Genomic DNA, 22611 nt, shown 5'->3' on the forward strand with positions numbered 1-22611 from the left:
AGCGTGCGGGAGGAGCAGAGTAAACCTCGCTCGGTTCTTGGGTTGTGGATTTTCAGATGCTGCCAGACTCAGTTCCTATGGAAAAGCACCAACCCGGGGACTGGCACTGCTGCTTTTTAAACAGCCAACGGCAGGTCTGCGGGCCGGGCCGGTATGCCCGCGTTCTGGAGTGACATGAAACAGAAACGGAGCAGAACGTGGCATTTTCAGTGAAAGAGATGAAGAACCATATCCGTTTTCTTCTCCCTTCTGCCCGTTTGCCTCTCCCCTCCGACCCCTGACGCTGGTCTGGAACTTGCTACCAGCTCAGCCCCTCGTTTGCAAGCACCCAGACAGATGGACACCAGTGTCCAACCAGTTCCGTCACCGGCAGAGCAAGTCCTTCCGCAGGAGTGGGAAAGGGCAGCCCTGCACCCCCCACACCCTTGCCCACATCCCTGGAAAAGGCAGAGCCTGTCCAGTTACCGTGCCAAACTAACCGCCTGACGGTATGTACAACGAGCCCGTTCCAATTCCTTTTTTTGGCATAAATAGACATTTTTGGCGCTGCAGAAGAACTGGTTTGGAGCAGGGAAACTGCACTTGGTTCAGTTTTTACAGGAGGAACCGCCCGGCTACGTCACCACACACGCTCCAGCCCCATGGAAAGAATTTTTCCAGCTGCGCAGGAGTTTAGAAGCCCTGTGGGCAGAGAGACCACCAGTTCTGACAAAATAAAGGCTATGACGGTGTTTTGGGGGCTTATTCAACGTTACCCAACGCTACCAAAAAGCTGGATTTCATCAACTGTTTTTAAAAGTCTCGTGAACACACAATTGCCCTGTCTGCAGGGATGTTTCGGGGATGGAGTACGTCCTGCTTAGAGACGGCCCCTAAAGGCAGCGTGACGGCTGAGAAATCACGGGACGCTTTACTTACTAAGCAGGTTTGAAGGTTTAACGTCACCAACTCGGGACAGTGCGCACCGATGTATTTCAGAGCTTCATCCTCAAGCTGGAAAGAAAAAAAAAAAAAAAACACCAATGTGGAGACTGACTAAAACTTGAAACAATCTTCAAAAATACAGCTTGGAGCACAGTGGTTTGGATACCGAGGAGGGCAACGCGCCGACGTCTCAAAATACGCAGCAGGAAGCGCGGGGCCTTTTTGGTTTCTACCACCTCAGGAACAGACAAAGACCCACAAGTTACTGATTTAAAGGAAAGCTGATGTGCTCAAACCTGCATAATTAACAAGACAAGTAGTGAAATCAGAAGCTAATTACAGGAATTGCTTCACTGGCGAGGGCCTGGAAGTAACGCTGGGTTTATATCGCGATACTGGAACCGAAGGAAAACCACTTATTTCAATGAAAGAAGCAAAAACCTATCCAGGTTGACTTTCTGATGATGAAAAAGCCTGCTGTACTTCAATCTGTAAGAACAGATGGCAAGTAATTGATAACAAGGATGTACTGCCATCAATATTACTCCCTTCTCCCTAAATCACTAGAAACCCAAGCTGTTTCTGTGACCTGAATTCTCAAAATAGGCCGAGACGGTGGGATCTTCAATCAAGTCATTTTTTACAGCCGTGTCTATCCCCGCCTCACGTCTGAAAAACCCAACAGCAGCATAAATTTAGAAAAACTCCCGGCTCCAGCCCTTGCAGCTGGGCTGTCTCGTGCACGGCACCGCTGCGCGGCTGCCTCACTGATCGTCCCCCCAGGCCTCCGCGGGCAGGCGCAGGAGAAACAGGCTTTTGGCAAAATAAGAACGTATAGATGTTTATCTATACACACACACAAAAAAAAAAAGGCAGATAAAAATAGCACTTCTTGAGTCATGCTTAAGGAATCCCTACCCCCACGGAAAAACCAACTCCAAAACAAATCAGCACTGTCAGTGTTTGGGTACAAGGAACTAAACGATCAGAGGTCGTTGTCCAGGTCCACCTTGAGGCTCTCAAACCCCTGCGAGTCTCTGGGTCACAGGTTTCAACTCCCTAGGGGGGCAGTTTTACTCCCCTTTTTCAAGGGCAAGATTCTGATAACGTCTGCTCCTTTCCAACCTACCTGTCTGCCTTAGAGACCCACAGTAAAAAAAGTTAAGAATTCGTCCCCATATTCTTTATTCTCTCTGCAATGAGCTCCTGCTCGGTACTAAATTAACGCTCAAGGTTTGTTCCCCACGACCCAGTTCGTTACTGATCCGACTCCTTAGTAAAGCTGGAACACAGGAAAGTGTTTAACACAGGAAGAGGCCATCAGGGGGCTGGAGCCCCTCTGCCATGGAGACAGGCTGGGAGAGTTGGGGGGTTCAGCCTGGAGAAGGGAAGCTCCGGGGAGACCTTAGAGCCCCTTCCAGTGCCTGGGGGGGCTACAAGGAAGCTGGGGGGGACTTTTCCCAAGGGCAGGGAGTGACAGGACAAGGGGTAACGGGTTTAAATTGAAAGTGAGGAGGGTTAGGTTAGATATCAGGAAGGAATTCTTCCCGCAGAGGGTGGGAGCACTGGGACAGGTTGCCCAGAGAAGCTGTGGATGCCCCATCCCGGGAAGTGTCCAAGGCCAGGCTGGATGAGGCTGGGAGCAACCTGGTCTAGTGGAAGGTGTCCCTGCTTATGGCAGGGGGTTGGAACTGGATGATCTTTAAGGTCCCTTCCACCCCAAACTAGTCTGCGATGCTCTGATAGGACACTGTTCAAGGATTCACCAGGTGAGGCAGTAAAGACAGATTAAAGGAGGTCAGGTTAAATAACAAGGGGGTAAGAAATAACCCCTCTCCGCTGCAGGAGTGACATTTATATATTTCAAAGTGCAGGCACCACAGTCTCTGCAGCCTCTTCAAAACACTCTTCTAGCTCAGGAGCTACACGACACACAGGAGGGACCAGCGCTCGTGCTCCTGACTGGCACAGAGATGTCTGTCCAAGGAGTCGCACACAGGGCGATTCTGACTCCCAGCGACACATGGAGGAGATGAAACTACCCGAGCCGCCAGAAACGGACAGGTCTGGCCACGAATAACAACGTTATCTCCTCTTTTTAAGAGTGTGCCCAGCGTGTTCCCGACGGGGAAAAGGAAGAAGAGTGATTCTACAGCCAGTTAAGCAGCTGAGCTCAAAGCTCAGATTCAGTAAAAGCAGTTAATCTCCAACCCATCACGAGTCATCTCGGTAATGTGACGTTTCTGGAAAGAGAAAAGCCCACGAGACTTCACCCCCGTCCTCTCGGTCACAGCAGAAGTAAGAAAGCCGTGGTCACGTGTGGGAGCCCTCTGGGGAGCCGTACCTGCGTGCAGCCTTTCAGAAACAGGGCTTTGAGTCCACCACAGCCTCGCACCAGGGCCTGGATCCCGTCCTTCGTCACTTGGTCACACCAGGAGATATTCAGCTGTTCCAGCAGTTGGCATCCCTCGCTTCGGAGGAGAAAGGAAAAGCGTGTGGAAACTTGGGGTTGGTTTTGGCAAGAAATGCTGCTTCAAGCCAGAATGTAGGAAATTCCCGTTTCTGGAACCCAGGTGAGCAGAGATGTACACCCTCACCCCGCACTCCCACGGGGAACACCTCTGGCAAACGTCACCAGGCGAGAAGAGCTCTCCAGGGGCACTACCAGGAGCCCTAAGGCAGGGTATGAGTAGGGGAAAGACCCCCCATCTATCCCATTTTGGACACCTCCCAGCTCCTGTACAAGGACAGACACTATGGGCTCTCCGGATCCGAACAAAACCAACCCCCCGCCCCCGTAAACCAAACCCAGGGGTGATTTCTGCTACTCTGCTTCCAACTCCCAGGAGTAAGTCCACATTTGCAAATAGCAACACCCAAGTGGGTGCAACACCCAGGTGAAATCGTAACTGGGAAGAGACACGCGGGCCATCACGCGTTTAAGACAGCCACGGCACAAACCCGGGCACGGGAAATTAGGGATAAGGATGAAGATCCTCAACGGAAGGAAAAAGCAGGCTCCAGTTATTTTACTGTAGCTACAAAATTAACGTAATTATTCATCTGTTCGTTCAAACCTGTTTTCTTCTGGTGTCTACATTCACACTCCAGTGATTTTTTTCCAGTGGTACAGCTTTCCTGTATTTTCTTTCATTCCACTGGTGTATCACTTGAATTTTATTTTTTTTTTTTAATAGCTTGGCCTCTGTTGTTACCTTTAGTGTTTTGTTTTTTTTTTTTTCTCCTTTTCTCTGTCCCATCACCTTCCCACCAACCTCTGCCTGCCCCTTCCCTTCCTAGATTACCTGGCCACTCTGCTTAGCAGATTTAAGCAGTTTTATGTCTCCTAAGCAGTTTCAAAAGACAAACAGTCACGTGCTGGTGGTCACCTTCCAGCTACGTAAACAACTGCCGACGGTACACTTCCAACGAAGAGGCTGACCTTTAGTAAACCAGCATGTTAAAAAGGCAGACTAGGACTTTTGCCTCCCCCAAAATCCCTCCACCAAGACTTTAACAGACTATATTAATTCTTCTGCTGCTAATAGCCATCAGGAGGGACACAGACGAGGTTGAGGGGAACTTTTCCTCCTCCTTTGGCCCTGCAAAGCAGGAGGCACAACGTGGGAATGCTGAGCTGCGTTGGGGAACACCTGAATTCTCATCACAGTTAGAGCTGCGGGTGGCAGCAGCTCAAATCAGCCGTCAAAGGTCCATGTTGTTGGCTCCTACCTCAGTGCTTTCAGAGACAGGTTGGTTATGGAAGTGCAGGAAGCCAAATCGAGGTGCCTGAGTTTAGAGCAGAACTTACTGAGGCTGGTACACGTCCTGGAAGAGAACACACAGGGACACACTGACGCTAAGGGTTCATTCGAAGTCGTATTTCATACGACAAGGGTTAAATTACCTACCGCAGGCACAGCCTGGCCTTCCCGTCCCCAGGGGATGGAGACCGTGACACGGTACGTGCAGCGAACGGGACGAGAGGGCAAACAGGATGGTACTCACGCATCTGTGATCTTGGTACAGCCGTTCAGGTTCAGTACTTCGATATTCCTGCAGTTCTGTGCAAACGTCCTTTAATAAAGAAAAGGGAAAACAGTGGTTTTCAGGCAGTAGATTTCCAGATGTTTTACAGCATTTACCTAAAACACATCAGATTCAATTTTACAAAGTTGTCTCAAGAAAAATAAGTAAGTAAATACATAAAATGTCCCTGCTCATGGCAGGGGGGTTGGAACTAGATGATCTTTAAGGTCCCTTCCAACCCAAACCTGTCTGTGATTCTATAAAATCATAGAACCATACTGGGTTTGGGCTGAAGGGACCTCAAAGCCCACCCAGTCCCACCTCCTGCCACGGGCAGGGACACCTTCCACTAGACCAGGTTGCTCCAAGCCTCATCCAGCCTGGCCTTGGACACTCCCAGGGATGGGGCATCCACAGCTTCTCTGGGCAACCTGTCCCAGTGCCTCTCCACCCTCTCTGGGAAGAATTCCTTCCTGATGTCCCATTTCCATCTCCCTCTTTCCATTTAAACCCATTGCCCCTTGTCCTGTCACTCCCTGCTCTTGGGAAAAGTCCCCCCCAGCTTTCTTGTAGCCCTCTTCAAAATAATTTGTGTTGCCTCCTATCTTGCCGTGGGATTTCCCAGTCTAAAGGCAAAAGCCTGTAATTCAGTGCCAATCACTGCTTAGCCTGTAGTAGCAGCTGGTGTTATTTTAATGAGATTTGAGAAAAACGGCTGCTGAGCGAAGTTAAAAAATGATAAATTAAAAAGGCTTATATGTTACCACTCTCAATGGTTTAAGTTAGACACGCAGGCTAAAGAGCTCAATTCCAAAGTGTCCATAAATTATTCCAATCCTCTGTGGCTGCAGACACCAAATCATCCTTCAAATCACATTTAAGAGCAGAAAGAAGCCATACCACTACCTTAACGCATTGTCTCCCACTCCTAGACAGCCCCGCAGGCTTAACTTCCGCAAGAAACCCCCACATCTTTTAGAAATATTCTCAACTACCCGGCCCTGTCAGAGACAGAAAAGTATGAAATTAAAATCCAAAAGTCATTCAGAGAGTTGAATTCACAATTTTGCAGATCAATGACAGTTTGTTATTCTAGGTAAAACAGTGCTAAGACAGCAAAAATGCCATGGTAATCACCTAAGGCAGGGAGAGGGAGAGTTATTCAGCTTCTGAAGATGGAGAGACAAGGAACAAGTACCTAAAGCCACTCAGGCTGCTGACTGAGGAACCTCTTCCAGCTCAGAGCTCCCAGACGTCGACCCAGACTCCCCAAGAACGGTGAAAGCAGCAACGCCATCGCTACAACACGGGCAGCAAGATTTACAAACTGTACTATGAATGGAGATCCTTCAATTCCTGTTCCGATAGAGATGAGGCAGAACCAGCCCATCGGTTCTATTCTCACAGAAAGAGGGATTTAAAACACTTGTGTTCAAGACATCTAGAAAAACGCTCTTTTAATTGCAAATCTGTAACCAGTGGAAGTCTCCAAAGACCCTACTACCAGCTAGTATTTCCCCAGCTACTTCTCACTGTGAGCAAAGCGCAAAAAACGTTGAGAAAATATTTGTACCAGTGTCCAGAAATTCAAAAACCTTCCCCTCTGCTTTGGTCTGTGTGGTTGTTCATCGCAGAAGAGGAACATCACTCGGTTCTTCAACTCCTACTTGGCATTGAGCCCTGTAATGATGAAGATATTCTTCTCTAACCCTTTTTCCAGTCCAAAAAAAAAATAAAATCAAGCATCAGGCTCGGTACAACGTGATGCCACAGTCAAAAAAGGGTCAGCAGCTTAGCTAGATCTCTGCACAGGCTCCTGGTGAGGTCTGGCCACTTGCCTTCAGCGGCCGATAGCCACAGCGTACCGCTGCCGCGCTGACAGGGCACCAAAGCCTGCAGCTCCCCGTAAAGGGCTGGAGAACAGTCCCTGCGGCTTTGCAATCCCTCTGTGAATTCCTAGGCTTGAATTCGAGGATTCAAACATGTTTATATAACATAGGGAATTCACAGCAGCGGGTGGGTTTACGTTCCGTGAAAGCGAGCGTCGTTGAGGACGTGAGAAAGACTGGGAGGTACTTTTAGGTCAGGTACAACACATTCAAGCCTTTTGTTTTAAGAGGGGAAGCCGGTGCTTCTGCAAGAAGGTGTGTTTGGTGTACAGAGCATGTCGGAGAACAAAAGTTTGGACATTAAAAACACGCACAAACCACTCAAGAGTGGGAAAAGCCTGGTTTGTACCCAGAGCGCTCCTGCACAGACCGACCCAGGGGCAAGGCTGAGCAGCTCCGTCCACGTCTCCTCCACAGACCAGCCACCACCGACCACTTCCCTCTACCTCTACAGAAAGTAGATTATTATATGGGTCCAGAACTTTCAGGGCACGTTAAGAGAGAAAGTGTTTACTACCAAGAACGGCAATCACCCCGTGTACTTCCTCGGAGAGGGCTCAGGCCACTCGGACCCCTGCAAGCACGTAGAAGTCGCCGCCGTATCACAGCCCTGTCCCTTTATCCTGCAGCTCAGCTGCTCAGACACACAGCTGGCAGACAGAGATTATTTTAACTCTTTCCTCCATGAATAATGTATTTCCCGCTGTTCCCACAAGGTGTGAATCTTCTGTCCTCATCTGGTTTATGCCCCAGTCTATAAGGAGGTAAAGACACATTCCCTATCTCCCTCCTCCAACAGGTTTTAAAGAGGATATAACATTCTGATAAGAAAATTAAGGGCTTTTTTTTTTTGGGTCTCTTATCCTGAGATACCCAGCCATTCCCCTATCCTGAGATACCCAGCCATTCCCCTATCCTGAGATACCCAGCCATTCCCATCAGTGCCAAGCAGCCCACACCTAACAGACTCTGAACAGCTACAACGAAGCGTTCCCAAAGCTGCATCTTTTAGGAACGATTTTGACCTCGTCCCCTTGAATCATCTCTGCGTACATTTCAATTTCTGATATCAGAGCCAGGAAAGGAGAGACCTATCGCAGCCCACGTGTCAAAAGACATTCAGAGTCTTAATGCTCTGAAGTCTGCGCCACGTTAGCATTTCTTTGAGTGAAAAGCAGCCTGAATTCTGCGATACAGAAGTAGTTTTCCACAAGAACATGCCTATTCTACTCATTTCTGTTTTCAGAACACACACAAACACACTCTCCTTCTATCACTACCTCCAAGTCTGGATACCCATACACAATTCTGTCCATTTTCAAAAGCTGAATGGATTGCCAAGACTTTAAAGAGTCCCTGAAGCTCAGAAGAACTGAAATTAATGATTTCTATCTCCAGGGAAGGGAAAAAGGGTTACGCTGGGAGTATTAATCCATTCTAGGCTGTAATTACATTTTAACAAGAAAAATGGGTTTGTATGTCACTTAATTATACCTCAATATCCCTCTGGAAATCAAACAGGTCAATTCGCTGCCAGTTACTGCCATCCAGGGCCAGAACATTCCATGCCTTTATCGGGGGAAAAAATGTAAATGTGTTGTTAATATGAAAAAAATGCCAGCGGGGACCTAGTTACAGTTTGCTCCTTTCAGAAACAACATTCCGGCTCAGATGGTGAAGCAGTAAGTAATTACAGCCAACGAGGAACACGGTGAAGTTACCAGAATCGCTCGCTCGGACGAGAGTCCGCTCATCTGCACGGCACACTCTTCCGTGTCCCCGGAGCCGTAAAACCCGGGGAGACCCAGCCACTTCGGCTCCCGTGGGAGACACGGACGTGGAGCCCAGGACAGGAGCAGAGCTGGAGCGCCGTTATCTTCGGAGCCTGGTTGGAATCTAACCCCCTCCGCAGCATCGCCAGCTAAACCAACGCCTTTAGAGGACACCAGCAGGACCGACGGGACGGTGAGGGACACCAGGACACGGGCCAGTCCCAGGGAGACCCCACCCCAGGTATTCACGTGATGCTGAAGGACACCAGGACATGGGTCAGTCCCAGGGGAGACCCCACCCCAGGTATTCACGTGATGCTGAAGGACACCAGGACACGGGTCAGTCCCAGGGGAGACCCCACCCCAGGTATTCACGTGATGCTGAAGGACACCAGGACACGGGTCAGTCCCAGGGGAGATCCCACCCCAGGTATTCATGTGATGGTGAAGGACACCAGGACACGGGCCAGTCCCAGGGGAGACCCCACCCCAGGTATTCACGTGATGCTGAAGGACACCAGGACACAGGTCAGTCCCGGGGGAGACCCCACCCCAGGTATTCACGCGGACAGGAGGAGGCAAAGGAACCCCACCCCAGGTATTCACGTGATGCTGAAGGACACCAGGACACGGGTCAGTCCCAGGGGAGACCCCACCCCAGGTATTCACGCCGACAGGAGAAGGGAAGCTAGTCTGAGGGCGTGGGGGACTCGGTGGTATGAGATGCCACAAGCGTGGGTGAGGCTGTGACCTCACTCATCTCCTCTGGCCTCCAGCAGAAAGAGGTGTCCGAGGCAGTTCCACATGGGCATGGGGTGCTGCATCCCAGAAATTCAAAGCTTTGTCAGCTGTCCTGATCAAGCACCCAGCCCTCACCCAAGACCTGTGCACCACTGCCGGAGGGACGGTGCTTACTACCTCCAACTTCAGGGTTTGGGTTTATTAAGAATAAGAAAGTCTCATGCTATGAATGAGAACCAGGAACTGAAAGTCATTAGTTCTACCCTTAATGAATTTAAAAGGTTATCAGCACAGTACTGTGCTTTATGTAATTAAAACTGCAAGTAAACAGCTAGATTTCAATCACAGAACGGTTTGGGTGGGAAGGGACCTTAAAGATCATCCAGTTCCACCCCCTGCCATGGACAGGGACACCTTCCACTAGACCAGGTTGCTCCAAGCCTCATCCAGCCTGGCCTTGGACACTCCCAGGGATGGGGCATCCACAGCTTCTCTGGGCAACCTGTCCCAGTGCTCCCCACCCTCTCCAGGGAGAATTCCTTCCTTATGTCCCATCTTCATCTTCCTCTTCCCGTTTAACCCCGTTACCCCTTGTCCTGTCCCTATACGACACCCATAACCACCACCAGCCCATCACTGTGAAAGCGAGCATGTGTATGGGCAGGATTTTATACTGTCCCTCTTACACGCACTAAGCTACATCTCCAACACCACGTAGCAGTTCCTGCGTAAGCCCCGTACAGCCTTACAACAGCCGACGGAACTGTAAGCATTCATTAATTTTCAGCATTTTAACTCTAACTGCTGTTTAGAGTCTGGTTATCGCCATCAGAAAAGCGACAGCTCCAGCGCATACAAGTTCTAACACAACATGCTTTAACACGTAACGCAGGGAACGTTACACACAGCCTCTGCGTAGCTCTACACAGATACTTCAGTCCTTCACCACGCATCCTGCGTCACGTAACGACCAACATAGCCTCTGATGCCCCGCGGGCTGTGTAAACAGGAGCAAGGGACCAACACCGGAGTACGACCTGACACTAGCAGGTATCTCCGACAGCCCATTTTGGTGACCGTTGTTCGGCTGGAGCAGTGAATTTCAGCTGGAGGATCTTTCATTGGAAGCCCTGTGTTATTCAGAGAACACAGGATGATCACTGGAATGCCTGGACATCACGCAGGATACTGAAGGCCATTAAAAATGTTTAAGCCTATGCTTAATATCCTTTTGATTCTTATGTACTCTGAAATGAAACAAGTCCAACCCCAAGGTCGGTCAGTTCTGTACAAGTGTCACTGCCAGAGCGGTGAACGCCCCACTACAAACACCTTCCCACGTAACCAACCTCCCACTCCGGCTCTAGGAACGCTTCCTTTGTGTGTCTTATTGGATACTGGCAGGATAAAGTATTTGAACAAGCCTGGTACCTCTAGACAACCAGACCTGCAGCTGAAGGAATTTTCCCAAGTGAATAATCCAGGCTGGAGTTCATGAGCTGGAGCTCGTAAAACTTAGGAGCTACTTAAGGAAAAACCCCAACCCTACACAAAACAGACCCCCGTTCTCTCCCTCCACACTGACATCAATGACATCCAGGCAGGAGGGTAAACTTTCACTGCCTGCATGGCATCTTTGGGAATCACAATTCCTTTATCTCCACCAAAACCCGCAAGACGCCAGTTTAGACTCATGCGAGTTCGGAATGTTCATCGGGTCAGACACAAACCCAGGTTGAATGGAGGGTTCTCGGGCAAAAAACATCAGCCACCTCCCCACCCTATCCTGCCCGGGACACCGGGAAAATGGCATTTGAGCTCAGAGTCCCCCTTCACCAGTGCCACCGGAAGTACCTGCTATGGTGGCGTTAACAGGGGGCACTAAAACAAGAGCTGAGCTGCGCAAAGCTCCCCGGTACAAACCCTCCGGGTCTGACATGCCAGGGAAGGCTGGACTGTCCCCCAAATCCCACCAGCTGTTAAAATCCACCAGCAAGGAGGATGGTGCTTACCCTGGAAACTTGAGCACAACGACACAGAGTGACCACATCCAGGAAAGAGAAAATTCTGTAAGAGAAATAAGAGAGAACTTAGCGGTTATCTGCATTTTAAACAAAGAACTGTGGAAAACAAAGGGGAGGGTGGGTGGAAAAAAAGGGCTGGAGGCAGCAAAACGTCTTTGTGCTTCAGCTGAAAGCTGGACTGTGAAAAGAAGCGCAGACCCAGCAGTTACCGAACGCAACACAGATACGGAGCGGCGCAAAATATTCACCTCGCACCCCGTGGCATTTACGGACAGGGAACGGGACGATTATTTACCAACGCAGCCAGGATGTGGCAGAAGCAACAGCCACGTTGGGCTGCTCTGGCTCCTGTCGGGAGACCGGAGCATCGCCCTGCCCAGCGCCTCTGCTCCCCAAAACCACGCGGAGCAGCAGCTCTCCGAAAGCGGAATGAACAGTTTAGGGATCCGTGCAACGCGACAGCCCGATTCCGGTGCAGGGATCATTTCTTTTCTCGCGGCCGTGCTAAACACGGAGCGTTGTTCAGGAGGGGTAGGAGGAGTATTTTGCTCCGGGACACTGCGTGGCCAGATGGGTTGTTGGGTTGTGCCTGTAGTGTCCAGGAGAGACTTCTCGGATTATGGCGATGCGGTCACTCCTCTCTGGTGTGTCATTCCTCTGCCAGGGCACACCCAAGTGTTCAGGCCAACACCCTGGTGTTGCTGTCCTATTTGCTGGGATAAAGGAATTACCCGGTGACACTTTGCAATGCTGCCCTGGGCTAAGACATCCCCGCTTTTATCTCCGGTGCATACACCCCAATCTGTGAGTACAGGAAGTACCAAACCCACTTAAAGCTCCCAAATCAGTACCTATTTATCAATATGGTTATTTTAGGGTTTATGGTTATTCAATCATGAGACACAAGACAGAGACGGTCAAGCAGGCAGCAGAAGGATAGTGAGGTCTCATTCTCCTTAATAGTGTTTATAAAACCATAGAATCCCAGACTGGTTTGGGTGGGAAGGGACCTTAAAGCCCACCCAGTCCCACCCCCTGCCATGGGCAGGGACACCTTCCATAGACCAGGTTGCTCCAAGCCTCATCCAGCCTGGCCTTGGACACTTCCAGGGATGGGGCATCCACAGCTTCTCTGGGCAACCTGTCCCAGTGCCTCCCCACCCTCTCTGGGAAGAATTCCTTCCTGATGTCCCATCTCCATCTCCCTCTTCCCGTTTAAACTCATCACCCCTTGTCCTGTCACTCCCTGCCCTTGGGAAAAGTCCCCCCCAGCTTCCTTATACCCCCCCAGACACTGGAAGGGGCTCTGAGGTCTCCCCGGAGCTTCCCTTCTCCAGGCTGAACCCCCCAACTCTCCCAGCCTGTCCCCAAGGCAGAGGGGCTCCAGCCCTCTGAAGGTTTATAATACATAGTAATATAATACAATAAAGATAATACCGATGTTTGACTACAAGAAAACACTTTACACTTTAATATTTTAAACTTGGAGACCACGAGGAAGAGAAGGCGGATGGTATCAGATGCAAGTGTCAAAGGTTTTGGGGAAGGATTTTTCTGCTGTTTTATAGAACTATTGTACAAAACACTCCCCTCAGATGCAGCACGGCTGTCTGGGAGAAATTCTGAGAACAAACCAAACTCACTGCTCCAAAGGTCTCCACACCTTCTCAAGGGAACAGCCTGTGCCCAAATCAGCAACGGTTTGGATACCTGCAACACAAGTCAGGTCCCCACAAGAAGTGGGCCTGGGGGTGGCAGGCATACGTGAGCTTTCCCGTGTTCTCAGCGGACCTGCCTGTGCTGGAAGAGACTTGGAAACGAGAAAACATTGCTGGCAGCATGTCCTTTTTGTGTGACTTAACTTAAACGCCCCGTATAACACGTAACTGAAACTCATAGAAAACCAAGCTGACCGATGCACTCGTCTCCCCAGACAGGCACAAAGAATACACTGGAATAAACACCACAGATCCCGATAAAGCCGGGGACACCCACGGGTGTATGTTGTTAGACACAAACAGCAAATCCTGGATTTTCAAATTTTGGAAGAGGGCACAAGTAAGGTTTGATACAACCCCTGCGCCACCAAGCTTTCCTCACCAGCAGGTACGTAAAAAGCACTTGAGAAACACCAGTGTTGGTGGAAGGGGAGAAAAGGACGTTGCCCATCGGGAATGGAGGCAGAGTGTTTCCCAAAACGGTTACAGGTGACACGTAAACGGTCAGACGTTAAGTCAGGATACCGCAGAACCAACAGCACAGTGTTGGTGGAAGGGGAGAAAAGGACGTTGCCCATCGGGGATGGAGCGTTTCCCAAAACCATTACAGGTGACGCGTAAACGGTCAGACGTTAAGTCAGGATACAGCAGAACCAACAGCCACATGCTCTCCTGTGTTCCTACGCTGCCCAAAGATACTTGGGGAGATTCAAGGAGACAAACGCTTCACCTCAACACGATGAGCTCAAGCTGCTTCATCTCATCACGAGCCAAGATTCACAGCGGCACGCTGATACACGGGGAGCGAGGATGTCTGGGAAGGAGCTGATGTGCACTTATGGTAACGCTGCTCTGGGAACCCACCTCTGGATTTCAGCAGCGGTTCCATGCTCTCAACTACTTCCAGACAACCCTTCCCCTCGAAAGAAATGTCATTTAGCCCTGTATGTGAGCACCGAGGACTTATTTAGCACAATGACAATGTCCAACAATACAAGGAAAGCCTGGGGAAATGACAGAAGCTGGGGAAAAATCCTACTCTCACCCTAGATTCCCATCACAAAGCAAAAAATACCCACCAAGCTCCATGGGAACAGTGGCTAGGTCAAGAACTACGCATGCTTTCTGTATTTCCATTAAAACTGCTCTCTCCGTGGAAATCCCAGGCTATTAATAACCATCTCACCCCTCTATGAGGGCTATTAGGTCTTGGCCAAACGCTTTCCTGCTTCCTGCTCCTCCCTTCCCAGTCTCCCCGCACAGTAAACGGGATGTCGACACGGCAGAACACGTGCCCCTCTCACCTCCGAGGTCAACATCGCCGAGCTTCACCAGCAGTTTCCTTGTTGTCTGACTCGCAGCCTTTGGCTCTGAAAAGCCTCAGAAGCCTTTTTTCAGTGTTTTCTGAACTGCTCTTGCCTTTGTCACAGCATTTTAGCCAATGACTCAGCAGAACTGGGCTGCAAAAATGACTCTTTTAGCAGCAGTCACTACTCTGTTGTGCGTTTTGGTCCTTTCAGATTTGGCTCCAGCAGCAACCCGTCACATGAACTTGGGAGAACAGCAGGAGCACAGTTAAAGTCTTGCAGGCACCATGACCAGAGCTGAGTTTTCTGTTGCAGCCCTCAGGACAGGCTTTTTCTTCTCCAAGGAGCTGTTAGGGGACATTTAAGAAAAACCCCAGCAAGAAAAGCCACAAAGACCCACAGAGAAGCTGCCTGCGTGGCTACGCGGTGACGGAGCAGTCATCTTCTTCCAACAGGGTCATAAATGCTGGGTCTCTTCTCAGCAGGCTGCACAGTATAAAATAAAGCTAAAATAATCTATATCTGCACTTGAAATAACATGCCTGTTGCTATGACCCTACGGCTTAATTAAACTGGACTTGCCAATGAGGAAACACTGGGCTGACAGGGAATTTGGATGCAGCTTAGTGAGTCAGCTCCTCTCAGTAATAGAGGGGCACTAGAACCATAGAATCACAGATGGTTTGGGTTGGAAGGGACCTCGAAGCCCACCCAGTCCCCCCCCCTGCCATGGGCAGGGACACCTTCCACTAGACCAGGTTGCTCCAAGCCTCATCCAGCCTGGCCTTGGACACTCCCAGGGATGGGGCATCCACAGCTTCTCTGGGAACCTGTCCCAGTGCTCTCCACCCTCTGCGGGAAGGATTTCTTCCTGATGTCCCATCTCAATCTCAGTAAGGAAGAAGGATTTCTTCCTTATATCTAAAGACAGAGAGGTGTCATCCCCCTGGTATTGTTCCAAAGCAGCAAACCCTAAGGTAACACCTGCTGCTGCGGTCAGATTCAGTTTATCCAGTGAAAGAAAACAGGGAAGACTTTGTTCAACCTGCTGCTACTTACTACCCGAATATTGGTTTTCCTGACTCTGCCTCAGCAGATCAAAAGGTGCATCGCTGGGGTGTTGGTTTTTGCCTCTAACACAGGGTGTTTCTGTCGTGCTCCCAGCCGACTGCTGTGCTTTTACACTGGTCTTTCTACCCTCCAGAGTCGACAGTAAGAAAATAACCCACACCAATAACTTTATCATCAAAGGTGACCCCAGGTGAAGGCAGACCGAGTATTCCAAGCAGGAATTAGACCAAGCCCGCTGTTGCAGCCTATTAAATTTCACTGCAAAGTAACTCACTGCCTTCAGGACTTCGCCTGCACCGTCCAGCGCTGGAGAATTTAGCTAAAACACACGGCAGTTAGAGCATTTTCCAGGTTTCAACCTCTTAATCCACTCAGGGTTTTCTAGGACTCCTCACTTTCCCCCTGCTGCGCTAATTAGATTAGGGTCAAGACTCTAATGAAATCCCTGGGTGCTGTGGGCTTTGAGGTGAGGTAGCTTAGACCTTCAGCCTTCTAAAATTACCAACACCCATTTATGCCAGGAACCTATCATTCTAGTTAAATTCTGCTCCGTACTCGCTTTATGCCGTCGGGATGGCCAGGAGGAGAGAAACAACAACTTTGCTGCCAACTCACCGGTCGCCCACGCTCCGTCGTTGCCTTGTCCCGAGCCGAACTCGAGCTCTGGAGGAATAACCTGGGGCTCGAAGGTCAGATGGCAACGCCAGGGCCAACGACTGGGTGTGCTGGAAAGGGGCTAGCAGGCAGCAGCACGGAGTAAAAGCTGCTTAGACCAGGAGAGAACTACAAATTGCTTGACCTGCCCATGAACTACCAAGGAAAAGATGAATTCCCGCAGCCCGGTCCCCTCCACCCCGCCAAGGGTAAGCTGCTGAGCAGCCCCACGTCACGCCAGGAGTAAACCTTCTTCGGGAAGCCAGCAGAGACCACCACTGCCCCAGAAAATCCAGGCTTGGGGTTGGGGTTTGGCTTCCAGACAGAAAAGCCCTGGCAGGCAGCCCGCGAGGAATGAAGGCACCTTTTCAACGAGGCGTCGTTAACGCCGGCACAGGGAAACAGGGATGGCCCTGCCGGGGAAACGGCCAGAGCCGACGCGGACCACGAGCTCACCGTTCAGTCGCCGAGCCAAAGAGGAGCCGGGAGCAGCAAAGGAACGAGGGCGGTGAACAGAGCTTCCCTTTTTGCTGGTTTGGCTCATTTTTATGGGGTAAAGGTGTATTTGTGTGTAAGGGTGTGAGCTCCTAGAAACTCAGCTGGCAGGAGAGGAAGCTGAAGCAGTATCAGGACAAGGATTTGTGTCCCAACAGCTGATCTCTCTACCCACGTGCTTTGTGTCGAGTCCTGCTCCCGGGGAAAGGCAGGACAAACATCACTGCCACTGGCACCGTGGTACACGACGTGACCGACGCACGGACGCCACTAAGGCAGACATTGCCCCGGACAAGCCCTTTACACCTCCAGCCCTTCCTCCCAGACACGAGTGTCACCGCAGTCGCACATTTCTGCACCGTGGGGTGTGACAAAGGCTGCTGTTCACCCCTTTTATACCCTCCTACTCTTCACTTCGCTCAAGTACAGCTTTCCACTTTGCAACCACACGCACACGAGACATCAAGGCCATCTGCAGAACGAACAAGGCAGAGAACAAGACATCACACAGCAGCACTGCTTAAACACATAAGTCTTTGTCTTGCAGACAGCGACACTCATTTACGAGAGGTTCCTGCAGATAAACACATCCAACTTTCTCTTTCAAAGGCTGCACTGTCAATCCGCGCTAATGAATTTTCGCAGTATGCTAACAGTGAATTCCCACTCTCAAAACCGTTACTGATGAACTTCAGCGTTTATAAACTTCGTCTCCCCGTTTCTAGGTTCCACACAGACCTGGACACCAGCTGTTCTACAGGTTAGGATGATCGGGGATAGCAAGGCACAGAAGACAAGCGCTCGGGCTGCCGAGAACCCGGACAACGGACAACATTCCCTGCTCAGTGCAGGACCTTCCCTCCTACTCACCACCAATCCTTCTCCACCTGCCTGGTTATGTTCCTCAACGCCAGCTACCTCCTACGGCCCAAGATGTGCTTATTGGGCCCACTCAGGATCATTCCACTTGGAATGACGTACCAGAAAGCTCACCCACGCTCTGATCAAGGTCCCGCTTCTGGGGAGCCTGGTGACCACACACCTCTTCCCCCTGAAATCCATGCAAAACCTCAGTTAAATTCCATCCCCCACACTCTTCCTCCCTGCCAGATTCCCAGCTTTGCCCATGCCACACAAACTCCTTGTCCCACAGGTCCATGCTCTGCACATCCTATCCTCAGCCCCGACACCTCACCATAAGGGCAAATCCCGGTTCTGCTGCATCTGCGATACCAGCACCGACCCGCTCCCGTCGGAAAAAGAATTCCACTCCCAGAGAATCCAGAGAGACGTTTTTCTCGCTCTTCAAATTCCCCTTTTGCAACACATCCAGGCCAACAGCTCAGGGCAAGTGCTGGGTGAAGACAACTCCTGTCACTTGCAAAAAGCTGCACAAGCTGATCATGGCTAGGGCATCCTGCGGGTTTGCTGGTCCATCCCGCACTCCTCCCGCGGGTGCCTGGTCTCTCCCAGCTCCCTGGTGCTGATTTTTACAGAGCAATCTCTGGATGGCACCCACCACCATCCGTATACCAGGCTCGAAGCCCAGATATCCTCGTTTTAGCAAGGAGGGCTTTAGGAGCCACACAGCTTGCTCTGGGATGAGGAATACCGATCATTATCAGTGTAACATGAGATCGGATTGGAGATCCCACTGCAGGGAACAGAGGAGACAGCGGAGCCAAATTAGAACGAGTCACTTTCTCTACCCCTTTTATTTCACGAGTGAGCCAGAAGCAAGTTCTTGTGTCAGAGCTCCTCTCCCCAGACTTTCTACTGCCATTAAACGGTGACAGTACTACACAGCGTCTTGCGCCGTACGATTTTTGTTCGTGTTAATAATTCAAGCTGCCACCTGCAGCCACCTTCCCCGTTTACAGTCTGGTGCCTCGTCTTACATCGCCGACGAACACGACTTCGCTGCCGAGGTGCCGAACCGGGAGGACCGAGGTACAACCCCAAGGTACCCCGAGGTACGCCGCGGGAGCTCTGACGTGCGCACGGGGAGAGGGCAGAGCTGCCTCCCGAGATCCACAAAGTCTGACCTGCCTGCTCTTTGCCCACGGGACCGTCTTGCCAGCTGCTGAACATCTGTCTCGCCTCGACAAGGAACGGGACAAAGTCTGCCCGAGCATAACGGCGCAGCGGAGCTGCCTTCTTAAAAACGGAATGCTTTAGGGACAGGCAGAACCCTATTCTACACATCAGCCTAGACTTACCGCTTATTTTCACTAAGGACTCGTTCAGCCCTATAGTTCTTCCCCCTACAAACCACTCAGCTACCAATCTGACGTTTTAACACATAAACCCTCATAATATTTAACGTGACGCAGCTCTTTCACCCGCTACCGTTCCTCGACGGCTTCAGGAGCGACCCGATCCAAGCTGATGGTCAACGATGACACCAACAAACACCGTCTCCCGCCGGCGAATCACACCACGCGACCCTCCACACTGACAGAGCGAAAGGCGGCTTACCGAAGCAGCAGCTCTTTGGGAAGTTTTTTGTTGATGGCGGCTTCGTCGTTGTTTGAGAACATCTGTAAACAAAAACAATTTCCAACGTTTTAGCCATATATTTTCATTAAGGAAACAAAACCTGCTTTACTCTAGGGAGGAAGCGGCTGGTTAACGAGGCCATTTCAGGGAAGACATCTGGCCCAATAAATCCTCGAAAGATGAACTCTGTGCTCAAGCTTTCAAACTCCTGGACCGCAGCTGGATAGAATATGACAGCCAATAGTCTAAAAAACGGATGGAGAATGCTCCGCGGATCGATAGATTAAATATAAACTCAGATTGTTAACGAATCTATTAAGTAAGTGGTAATTTGGGGGTTTTTGTGGGCTGGCACTGACTACAGGAAGGGATCACCTGCAGCATTGCTGCGGGATCCCGGCCGTCAAGGTTCTGTGAAGGCACACCAGAGCACTCCGAAGTCGTAAAGCATCAAACAAGCATAGGGCAAAGGGGCTGGAGGGAAGGGCGACGACGAGAACGATCAAGCAGCCCGAACACCCAACAGACACAGGCACAGCCGGGCTGGTTTCTGAAACAGAAAAGGGCGCAGGGTGCCCGTGTCATCCTCGCAGCACGCTGTTTGACAGCGGCACTTGGGAGTTTAGGGGCAAACTGCTTTTTTTAAGTCACGAAGCACGGTATAAAGGGAGATGTGATCTTTGGTGCTGCATCAGGAGAGATGACTTGGGGTAAGCACCGTGTTCTTCCAAGGCAATGAAACCAGAGCTGTTTGTTGCATCCCATAAGCTTTTCCATACAATCAAGGAAGGGTTTGGGTTGGAAGGGACCTTAAAGACCATCCAGTCCCCCCCCCTGCCATGGGCAGGGACACTTTCCACTAGCCCAGGTTGCTCCAAGCCTCATCCAGCCTGGCCTTGGACACTCCCAGGGATGGGGCATCCACAGCTTCTCTGGGCAACCTGTCCCAGTGCCTCCCCACCCTCTCCGGGAAGAATTCCTTCCTGATATCCAATCTAAACCTCCTCACTTTCCATTTAAACCCGTTACCCCTTGTCTGTCACTACAGGCCCTTGTAAAAAGTCCCCCCCAGCTTTCTTGTAGCCCTCCAGGCACTGGAAGGGGCTCTAAGGTCTCCCCAGAGCTTCCCTTCTCCAGGCTGAATCCCCCCAACTCTCCCAGACTGTCATGCAACATGTTACTGTAGTGGCCAACAACTGCCAAATCCGAAATGGACTTTTGGACCAGCTACAATAATCCCAGTAGCTGCCAGAGTGAGAGAAGTGTCTCCTTTCTAAGGAGTGGGAAGAAAAACAGACAGCAAAGCCTCACATGGTTCTTAAGGAATATCTGTGTGTATTTAAATCTTGGCATTGCCTTGCCATGGTGAACAAACAAACAAGCTCCACACTTGGGCCTGTGGGAGGAATGATTAGAGCGACCTGTGAACCAAGACTGGGGAGCGGCGATGCCTCATTCCATTCAGAAACGTGCTTTCAACATTCCCAAAAGCAAAACAGGGAACAAGGAGAATGAGCTTTTAATTTCATTAACAGAGTTTCTCTTTAATCTCCTGGGACAACTAATAGCTGATCTTAGAATCATAGAATCATAGAATGGTTTGGGTTGGAAGGGACCTTGAAGATCATCCAGTTCCAACCCCCCGGCCATGGGCAGGGACACCTTCCGCTAGCCCAGGTTGCTCCAAGCCTCATCCAGCCTGGCCTTGAAGACATCCAGGGATGATCTTCCTGAGCTACATACCTGCTGCTGAAATCAGTCCAAAAAAGCTGATTTTTATGGCTTGGTTAGGCGATCTGAATCAGTTTAGCTGTGTGTATGCAAAGCAACTAAACCCAGCGTGAGCCAGGTCACCTAAGCGGCAGAGGATCAGATTAAGAGTTAAAAAAGGAAAGTAAGATCTTGGTGGCTTTTATAGGCTCTAGGCTTTTATTGGCTCTAGGCTGGGCCTCTTCAAGCCAAAAGCTTCTCCAAGCAGCAAATATTCCGGACCTGAGCATCGACCCGACGCCATCGCGCGTCAGAGAGCATCGCAGCTTAACGCAGTGCTGCTACGTAGGTTTTAACGTGCTCCCCTCGGTGACAGCGAACGGACGGCGGGGTAACACCACCGTTCCAAGAGAACGCCGAAACCAACGCTCAGAGTCAGGCAAACTTCACGAGCCATGTTTCTAAATCACAGTTTGCTTTTTCGTTACCTCCAGACACGGGAGGGTGATGCTGAGGTGGGACACGAACTCTCCGGCACTCCTTCCCCAGACGTCACGCCAAAGAGGAGTGTTGCTTCCCCCCTCTCCCCAGACACTTTTAGCACTTCCCACCAGACGATATCACAAGTTAGCGACTCCCAAACGGGCCACCAGACAGGCAGCTACTCAGCCCACGTTGCAGATAATGAAACTGGAAGTTTTGCCATTTTCCCAGCTAAGACAAATTCCACGAAGCCCGTTCCCTCAAGGCGAGGGGAGAAGAGCACCTCCTCAAGCCAAGGACGCGTTCAGACTCGCTCAGGGATGCTGTCTGACGCCTGGCAGGTCACTGCCGAGCCAAGGCATGCGCACATTCTGGGATCGGCTGGAAAATTAAGGAAATTCTGCAGGAAGCCCTAATGAAGGAGAAATGCAGAAGAATTATTCATGGGAAAACAAGACTATGCTTTTTCTTCCCCCAGTTACAAGAACAATAGCAAACAGGCAGATTTATCCCTTTTCCCATTACTGTCCAGGCCAGAATTGTACATCTGAACCGGCACCCTCCATCCCCTTCACAAAACAAAAAAGGGTGAGAGAAATTAAAGGAGAAAAACCAGATAGCTGTAGGAGACTTCCGAAAAGGAACCAGACTAGAAGAAAACAGGCAAGGGGCAGGAAGTATTAACGCAGAGATTCCAGAAGCAGACAGCCAGCCTTTTCTGTCTCATCTGTATTGACAACCAGGCTCCGTCTGAATTCAACCTGCGCGGTGAGACGGCGGCAGCAGTCGGTGCCTGTTGTCGGCTCAGACCGTACATCAAGGACACGTGTTTTTCCTGCAGAAGCCAACCTCTGACCAGTACATTTGGGTTTTATCTTAATAAAAAAGTCCTTAAGAGTTAAACCACAGCCAGGGCTGGATGCGCTCTGCAGGAGAACCTCAGCTCCAGGTTCCCACTCCTCTGGAATGCTGTGAGGTGCCTGAGTGCACAACCAGATCTGTTTTCTCAAGCCTTCCTTCAAATCTCGGGGCTCAGATGACAGAGATGGGGTGGAAACAGGCTGGAACTGGGCTACGTTGCCAAGCCATGGTGGCACGTGCAGCTAGTTAATTATACCAATGGACGCTTGGAGTTCCTGGCAAGTTCATAGAAGAATAAAACTAGTCTGAAAAAAGGTCAGAGGCAATTCTAGACTTCCAGGCTTTTAAAATTACCTCTAGGGATGCAAACTAAATAACCCAAGTTTGCTTTTCCTAACATCTCTCCCAACATTCTTTAATACCAGGTATTACTC

The 22611-nt window shown here is 50.5% G+C and overlaps 1 protein-coding gene across 1 annotated transcript; it reads right to left on the reverse strand.

Moving 5' to 3' along the window:
- Positions 1 to 918: 918 nt before the first annotated feature.
- LOC104515409 (F-box/LRR-repeat protein 20) lies at positions 919 to 20024 on the reverse strand (the record flags this gene model as incomplete). Its single annotated transcript, XM_010159363.1, has 9 exons — positions 20009 to 20024; positions 19103 to 19166; positions 11368 to 11422; positions 8337 to 8411; positions 5860 to 5954; positions 4933 to 5001; positions 4657 to 4752; positions 3269 to 3395; positions 919 to 993 (listed from the first exon to the last, which is right to left on the reverse strand). Coding segments are annotated over exons 2-9 (654 nt in total), but the record flags the coding sequence as incomplete, so codon positions are not given.
- Positions 20025 to 22611: the final 2587 nt, after the last annotated feature.

The sequence above is a fragment of the Eurypyga helias genome, unplaced genomic scaffold (assembly GCF_000690775.1).
Source record: "Eurypyga helias isolate BGI_N326 unplaced genomic scaffold, ASM69077v1 scaffold24069, whole genome shotgun sequence".
Taxonomy (NCBI): domain Eukaryota; kingdom Metazoa; phylum Chordata; class Aves; order Eurypygiformes; family Eurypygidae; genus Eurypyga; species Eurypyga helias.